Below are 9,387 nucleotides of genomic sequence, written 5' to 3'. Positions count from 1 at the left end.
ACCACTACCTTGGAAGTAGAGAGATTGATACCCAAGACACTCGTCTCAAGGAAAAGACAAACCAAAATAATGAGAAATAACATAAATGTGAAAAATCTATCAAATCATCCTAAATAATAGTCATTACTATCATACAAGCCAAATATATAAGCCAATAAAGTGAAGTACCAATGCATCTTTTCAAAGTTGTACCAATAGCATTTAAAATAGAGATAATTCTATAGAATGACAAACTAATAATATAAAATAAATATAGTAGCTATCGTTTGATTTATTTGTATTCCATAGCAAACTGTTTGTCAGTCCCTCTCTCCCTCATATTCTCGCTCGCCACTCTCCCTCTCTCGATCACTTCATGTCGCTCGCCTCTCGCGCTTTATACAATAGAATTGTCTAAATTGTGTTTCTAATTGTATAAAGCGAGAAAAAATTGTATATATACATGCAAATACATATATTTTTGTCCTATACACTTATAATTATACAATAAAAGTACTCCCCTGCCCAAGTCTCTTTTGCCTTTCTCTCTTTCTCGTTTTATACAAATTCAAATTGTATATAATCGTCCTATACACTTATGATTATACAATTCATTTTATACACTTCGTTTTATACAATTCTTTGCCCAAGTCTCTTTCTCTTTCTCGTTTTATACACTTCATTTTATACAATTTGCTTCAATTGTATATGTATAGCGAATTATATATATATATGTTTGTTATGCAGCGCAATTATGCAAACTTTGCTATAGCATACAAATACGAATTATATGTTTGCTATATGTGAAAGTTGCCCTTTAAAATAAAACTACACTATTGAGCCCTATTCACCAATAAATAAACACGTGTAATACACGTGTCCTATCTCCTCCTATTTTCATTGTATATTCTTAGTTCTTAGATCAATTTTTCATATTCTCCATCATTTTTTCTTTTCTATTTTTCTTTCTCTTCATTCACAATCTTGGCAAAGAAGGAGAATAAGAGCCTTAGAAATGGAGGTGTTGCCTTTTTAGAAAGGGAGAGCAAATTGATGAAAAATTTAGAGAAGAGTGATTTGACTCCCGAGATGGTGCACTGATAAATAAGGAATCAACATCTCATCAAAGAATAATTAAATTCAAAAACTGAAAGGAAAGCCTAGAAATTTACAACTGCAATGAAACATTACCTATAAATTTCTAGTCAAATGTGAAGTTTGGTCACCAAATTGATGCACCACCTCGAGAGTCAAATCGCTCTTCTCTAATTTTACCGTCAATTTACTCTCGCTCTCTAAATATGTAACACCTCCATTTCTAAGCCTCTTCTTCTTTCTCCTTCTCCACCAAGAGTGAGAATGGAGAGAACTAAAGTAAAATAATTGAAAATATGAGGGGGTAACACACATATAGTACACATGTTTATTTACCAGTGAATAGGGTTCAATAGTGTAGTACTATTTTTGATGCTATTGGCACAATTTTGTAGAGATGTGTTGGCACTTCACCTTGTTGGCTTATATATAATGGTAATTGGTAAATAGTATGTATTAAAGATTATATTGCCATATTCTTTTGCTCAATTAACTTAGATGCTTAACTTTGCCATTGCCAGCCAGAACTTGGAGACATTATAGATAGGCTTGAAATATTGCAAAAGATGTATATTAATTTAGAGGTATAAAAATAAACTCAAACATAAGTAACCTGTCCAACCCATTCATAATTTTAAGGGTTGAGTTCAAAATTGTTTGTATAGGGTTCTATCTCAACTCATTCAAGTTTTAATCTATTTTAAGAGAATCTTCAATTGAGCCAATTTAATCTTTAATTTCAACCTCATTTCAAAACTCTTTATTTGCATTAATATAGTGTATGCTCATATATTGAAGGTATAAATTACTATCTATTTAATATCTTTTATAATTTATTTATCCATTTGTAACATTTTTTAAATATTTTCTTGAGTTGAATTCAAATTCTGGTTATAAAAATTAAATAACTATATGTTAAAATTATTAAAATTAAGCGACACAAATTGGACGAGTCCTGACCCAAGCCAATTTTTAGCCCAATTGAGTCCAAAGTGAACCTCGACTGGTCATGACCGAATCCAATTTCTATACTAATCTATTTTAATATCTCAAATTTCAACTAAACCCACGCATTAAAAACCCTTAATGTTAATGTATTAGACGACTACTAGAGTGGTTTGTGAATAAGACCTATTGATTCCTCCATTTTTTTTTAAGTTGGGTAATGGGCTGGTACTCAGAGGCAATAGACTATGTTATGAATTAACTTGATATTCTATGTTAAGACTTCAAATGGTCCTTATGAATATTTTTTTTACCAACTAATATATACATTTTTGTTCTTTTAGTGAGTAGAATTAGAGGTGTCAAAAATGAACTCAAACATAGGTGATTCGTTCAATTTGCCTCGAATTTTATAAGTTGGGTTCAAAATAATTTGGATTGGGTTCAATCTCAACCTATTCAAGTCTAACCCAATTGAAGAAAATCCTCAATTGAGCGCAATTCAATTTTCAATTTCACTCCGTTATAAAACTTTTTATTAAGATATGTTCCTATATTTTAGGTATGAATTATTATCTATTTAACATCTTTTAGGATTTATCTATCAATTTTTTTACCTTTTTAACAAAAAATCTTGAGCGGAAATTCAAATTGTGATTATAAAAGTTTAATATCAATATGTTAAATTATTGAGATTAATCGGATCAAATTAGGTGGTTCAAGACCCAACTCATTTTTTAGCTCATTTGAGCCCAAAGTTAACTTGGGCAGGTCAAGACCCAACCTAATTTCAATTTCAACCCATTTTAATATTTTCATTTCAACCCAACCCACCCATTTGACACCCCTACGTAAGATACACAATTATAAACCTTATCAATTTATCACAATTTTATTTATGCAAAAGTATGTTGAATAAATACCTAAGTTTACATTAAAGAACACCTTTCATATGAGAAAAGAAAAGGTACTTTTTTTTACATTAACAAAAGCGTATAGGAGAAAGGAATTATTCTCTCCGTTTCACAAAGAATGATCTAGTTTAACTTGGCACGAAGTTTAAAAAAATAAAGAAGACTTTTGAATCTTGTGGTCTTTACATTAACAAAAGCGTATAGGAGAAAGAAATTATTCTCTCCGTTTCACAAAGAATGATCTAGTTTAACTTGGCACGAAGTTTAAAAAAATAAAGAAGACTTTTGAATCTTGTGGTCCTAAATTATGTACAAAATTGTCCTTGATCTTGTGACCTTAAATATGTCACGTGGAAAGTTGAAAGTAAAATCTTACCAAAAAAAGAAAAAAATTATTCTTTTTTAAATGGAGAGAGTATATGTTATCGTGGGCACTATAAATTTCTAATCAATGAATTTTACAAAGTACAAAATTAGTTCTACCTAGGGGTGTCAAATGACCGGGTTGGGTTGAAATTGAAAATATTATAATGGGTGGAATAGAAATTGGGTTGGGTCTTGATCCACCGAAGTTTACTTTGGGCTCAAATGGGCTAAAAATAGCTTGAGTCTTGACCCGATTAATTTCAATAATTTAGCGTATTGATATTAAACTTTTATAATCACAATTTGAATTTTCGCTCAAGAACTTTTTGTTAAAAAATTAAGAAATGGATAGATAAATCCCAAAAGATGTTAAATAGATAATGATTCATACCTTTAATATAGGAACATACCTTAATAAAAGAATTTAAAACGGGTTGAAATTGGAGATTGAATTGGGCTCAATTGAGAATTCTCTTTAAATGGGTTGAGATTGAACCCAATTTAAATTATCTTGAGCCCAATCCTTAAAATTCTAGACGGGTTTGACGGGTTACATATGTTTGAGTTTATTTTAACACCTCTAATCTTACACATCTTTTTCTTTGAAGTATAAAATGTTGCACCTGTGCTCAAGCATGAGCCATACACCTCTAATAATAGGATAAGACAATAATCGAGGTGTAAAAACATCATAGATACTAACCAAACTCAAAGGATAAAATATGTAAGAGTAATACCACCACAAATAGCATAGAAGAGTAAGCAAGATGCTTATGTATCTAACTAACTTCCTACCCTTAAATGTGATCTTCATAACCACCTATGGTCATCTTCGTGGTAAGCTAAAGTTATCTAACACTAAGTACCAATAAAACGTATTTCTAAAATTGATTACAAATTACACAGACTTGACGAAATGGTATGTCCCATAAAATTTTTACATTAGATCATTTGATCAAGGCCCAATTTGACCATGTCTACCTTAATTCATCAAACTTAAAATATGTTGATCATGACTCAATATTAATGCAATTTATTTCAATCCATCCAAATTCAATCAAACCAACAAATCCATTATGCAAAATAGTGTCTTGCTAATGTTTCAAGCTTTTTCACAACACCCATTTGATATAAACTCGCTTTTCATATTCGAGATTCTAGATCACTTCTTCAAAGCAATATGCTTCAGTTACTGCAAATCGAAAATATGTTATTGTACAATAACTAAGAAGAAAAAAGTCTGAATTACCTAATACCGAATACTGGTTAACTTTTTTTAAAAAAGTGAAACGTATTAAATAAAGACGATCAAATACAGAGTCTCGTAAAATTTCTTTATTGGATCACCTAACCGAAGCCCAAATTCACCCGGTCTTAATCCATTAAACTTTTAACAAATTTAATCATGACCCAATATAGAAATTTATTTAAACCCGTCCAAATTCAATCGAACCTTCCTATATAAATACCCTTTCTCCTCACCCCTAAACATCACTTCTCACCCCACAAAAAAAGAAGAGTTTGTAGAAATTTCTTCAAAAAAAACCAAAACCAAAACCAAAAAAAAATAAAAATAATAGAGGAGAGGGATTTGTCAAAGGCAACAGAGCAAAGCAACCAAAAGGTACACATACAATACATATTTGCTTTGTACTTTCATATCTATTTGTATGACAAAATAAATAAACTCATTGATGAGCACCTCCGCTGTTAGGGTTAGGGTTAGGGTTTATCCTTTTTCCGGTGGAATTGCCGCTCCGGCGTCTGCCAATTTTGATCATGTACAGATCACTTCTAGTCATTTAATTTTTAAAAAAAGATTTTTGAAAATGCATTTAACTGAATTTAAGTTTTATGTCTCTGTTTAATTCTGCTTAAAGTTAGTAACTGCAGTTGTTGATAGCCTAGATCTATTCATTCGGAATTTCAAAATTGATTATGCTTCGAGTTTGTGATAATCATTGCTGTTGTTGTGCACGTTCAATTTCAGGGTTGAAATTAGGAAAACAGCAGTTGGTGTAAGTTGAAAGATGACTGCATTGGGGGATGTGAAGAAGGAGGGAGGAAGTGTAACTGAAGAACAAGGGAAGTTGGTTTTTGGGAGGTACTCTGATGCAGAAGTGCTGGCACGGTTGAAAAGACTTGCTCTGGATCCTTGTGATTCCGTAACACATCAGAAAGCAAAGCCATTATGGAATCAGATGCTAAGAGTGCGAGAGGCTATGACTCTTTCTGATAGTGACATTTCATGGGTATGTGCCTTTTATGATGTTTCTATAGATATATTTACCTCTGTAATGGCTGTTTATTGTCTCGTCCTTGTGGAATTGGTTATAGTTTTGCAGATGAGTATATTTTTCTACCTTTAGAAATAAGGAGACTAAGCTAAACATCAATGAACTTTACTGGAGTAATGGAGAGAAATAGTTCAAAACAGAACATAGCGATTAGTGTGACTGCAGCTGAATTATATGGAAATTACTTTTTAATGACTTCCATTTAAATGCTATCTGTTGTTTTATATAATCAAAAGATAATAACATGGTTCAATTATGTCGAAAATGAAGTAAAATTGTGATTAACATTGAAAAGTTCCAAATTGAGATCAATACAAGTTGGATTACAGTAGATAATAGATCATTTTGGAAGTAGATTTTAGAGTAGATTCAGATTAGATCTCATCTTGATTTCCGAGTCTCCAAACAAACCCTCAAACTTGGAGTCTAGTTAAGTTGTGTCGCATAAAATTGGATGGACAAAATATTAATTTTAAGCTAAAGAAACAAACATATACTACATACATGTGTATCCCTCTTGCATACTCTGTCTCCAAATGAAAAGGATGTCTTGACAAAGACAGGAAAGAAGGATCAACAATCCATGTCTCTCATCCATCAATGCTTGGATGATGACATGTTTGAGAAGTTGTCTGATGCAACCACCTCAAAGAAAGCTATGGAGATATTAGAAAATTCTCTCCAAGAAGTTATTAGAGTGAATAAGGTAAAACTTCAAACTCTATGGGGTGATTTTGAAGTTTTAAAAATGAAAGAAATCATAATCCGTTTAGCATTTTTGTTCAAGAGTGATGGTCAATTGTGAATCAATTAAGAAGATATTGGGAGAAAGTAGATGTGTGTGTGGTAGAAAGATCCTTTGCTCTGTAACACCTTTATTTGATTGTGTGTGTTCTTGAAGAGTCCAAAGATTTAGATTCTATGAAGGTGGAGCAACCGAAAAGTTCTTTACAAGCCCACAAAGGAAAGAACAAAAGAAGAAGCACTATAGCAACTTCCCAAAACAAAGTATTCTTCCATGCGTATGGAGGTGAAAAAGCTATAGAGAAAATGGATATGGAAGAGTTTGTTGCACACGTGGAATAGCAAGAAGCTCTAGCAACATCTTCAACAATGAAGGGAGAAGCCAACAACCATTTAGAGGTCGCTTACATGGACAATGAGAAAGAAAATAATGTGGCTATTATCAACATACCAATGAAATAAGGTACGACAACTCTTAATTGGAGTGCTAAAACTGCAATAAAGTGTTATAAAGTGTTGGGCATTACTCTTGGGAATGTCATAGTAATGTTGAAGAGAAATCTAACGTTGTTGGCGACAAGAAAGATGAGTCTAATATTGTTAATGTCCCCAAAAAAAAAACGAAAAGAAGGATGATTGTTATTCGTGGTATCATGATGATGTGGCAAGCAACCATGTGTGGATGCAAAGACAAGTTTATGGAACTCACTAAGAACATGTCCTTTGGATACATTTCAAAGTCAAATTGAAGGGATAAGTATGATCCTAATCGCCTATAAAGATGGTGGTCACAAATTGATTAATGATGTTTACCATGTGCCAAAAGTAAAGAATAGTATTTTGATGTTTGTGAGGCACTCTAATGCAAAACTTTTAGCTCATTTGAAAATACATGCTCTAGATCCTTATGATTCTGTATCACATCAGAAAGCTCTACCATAATGGAATCAGATGCTAAGAGTGCGAGATGCGATGACTCTTTTTGAGAATGACGTTTCATGGGTATGCTCTTTTATAATGTTTCTATAAATATATTTACCTCTATAAGGGCTCTTTATTCTCTTTAATGACTGGACACGACCAACCCCGACTCTCTAAGCCCTCGTCTTTACAGGAATTGTCGCAGCTGAGCGTAGATGACTTCCCGCAGATTGGGCTACTTCTATTTATCTAGAGTTGGTTATAGTCTTACACATATGTGTATCTTTTTTCACATTTAGAAATAAGTGGACTAAACTACACTCCAGTGAACTGTATTGGAGTAATGGAGAGAAATAGTTTAAAACAGAACACTATAGTTCATTTATGTTGCTAAATGAAGTAAAATTGTGATTTAACATTAAAAAGTTACCAAATTGAGATCAAATACAGGTTGGATTATGATAGATAATAGATCATTTTGGAAGTAGATTTAGAGTAGATTCTGATTAGATCTCATCTTGATTTCAGAGTCTCCAAACAAACCCTCAAACTTGAGTCTAGTTAACTTATGTCGCATAAAGTTGGACGGACATAGTATCTTCAAGTAGTTGATATAGTGAACTTTGGGTAAAACTGAATTTCAAGGGCTAGTTCTGAAAATGAAATAAGCATAATCTGTTTTGGATTTTTCATTCAGAAGTGATGGCAATTGTGAATCAAATTAGAAGATATGGAGAGAAAGTAGACAATGTGCATGTGGTAGAAAAGGTGCTTTGCTTTTTAGCACCTAAATTTGATTATGTGTGCTATTGAAGAGCCTAAAGAATTGGACAATATGACATCTTGAGCCAATGGGAAGTTCTTTACAAGCTTACGAAGAAAAGAACAAAAGGAGAAAAGAAGAGCCACTTCTTAAAACAAAGTATCCTTTAAAGATTAAGGAAGTGCAAAAGGACATGGCACTCGTGGAAGAGCAAAAAGCATCAACAACGACTTTAACAATGAAGGGTGAAGCCAATAACCATTTAGAGGCCGTGATCTTAGACAATAAGGATGAAGATCATGTGGCTATTATCAAGGTAACAACGAAATAAGGTATAACAAATCTAAGATTGAGTGCTATAGCAACCATAAATTTTGGACATCACTCTTGAGAATGTCATGATAATGAAGATTAAAGCTAATCTTGTCGACGACAAAAAAGAAAGAGATGAGTCCAACATTGTTAATGTCGGTCAAAAAAATATACGAGGATGATGTAGCTCGTAGTATCGTTATAATAGAGCTGCAACCATATGCCTGGATGCAAAGACAAGTTTGTAGAACTCACTAAGAAGGCAACGTGTAACGCGTCCGTCAGAGACACTTCAAAGGTACAAAGTGAAGGGATAGGTAGATCTTAATGTCTTGTACAAATAGTGGCCACAAATTGATTATCAGTGTTACTATGGTGCCAAAGTTAGAGAAAAATACTTTAAGTTTGGGCTAGATTCTTGAAAAAGGACATAATATGCATCTTTGACTTACAGATTCACGTGGAAAATTAATCGCAAAATTGTGTATGATAAAGAATAGATTTTTTTTCTTTGAATCTTTAGACAATTGATGCAAAAGTGGTTGAAGGCTAATTGCAAGATGAATGTTGGTGTTGACACATGCGATTTGGGTACTTGAATTTTGAAGCACACAAATAAATAGAAGAAAAGAACACGGTATATGAGATTCCTTCAATCAACCATTCTAATCAGTTGTGTGAAACTTGTCTTCTTAGAAACAAGGAGGAGTTCTCCGAAAAGGCCACGTCAAGAGCAACCAAGCCATTTCAGCTTGTTCACACGATGTCTCTGGTCCAACCAATCCACTTTCTTTTGACAAAAATAATACATCTTGCTAAAGACTTGGGTTTATTCTCGAAGCAAAAATCCAAAGCATTTGTTGCTTTTAAAAGTTTCAAAGCACTTGTAGGAAAAAAAGGGTTATGAAATTAAGCTTTAAGGTCCGATAGAGGAGACAAATTTTCTTCAAAAGAATTTAATGATTTATTTCGGTCTCATGAAATTGTTTGCCTTTCAACGATACCTTACTCAACCAAAAATGTTAGAAATCAAGTGCCCCCCCCCCCCCCC

The 9,387-nt window shown here is 32.8% G+C and overlaps 1 protein-coding gene across 2 annotated transcripts in view; it reads left to right on the top strand.

Moving 5' to 3' along the window:
* The first annotated feature begins 4,789 nt into the window (after nt 1–4,789).
* Nucleotides 4,790–9,387, top strand: part of LOC107029227 — a 7,483-nt gene continuing 2,885 nt past the window's right edge. The window contains exons 1-2 of one of the 2 annotated variants that reach the window (XM_015230595.2): nt 4,790–4,923; nt 5,290–5,551. In XM_015230595.2, coding sequence (XP_015086081.1) covers nt 5,330–5,551 — 222 coding nt within the window. In that variant the 5' untranslated portion in view covers nt 4,790–4,923; nt 5,290–5,329. The other variant, XM_015230596.2, reaches the window with a different exon arrangement.

Source organism: Solanum pennellii, chromosome 9 (genome assembly GCF_001406875.1).
Source record: "Solanum pennellii chromosome 9, SPENNV200".
Taxonomy (NCBI): Eukaryota; Viridiplantae; Streptophyta; class Magnoliopsida; order Solanales; family Solanaceae; genus Solanum; species Solanum pennellii.
Note: the sequence above shows the minus strand (reverse complement) of the source record. Positions and strands in the feature narration are given on the sequence as shown.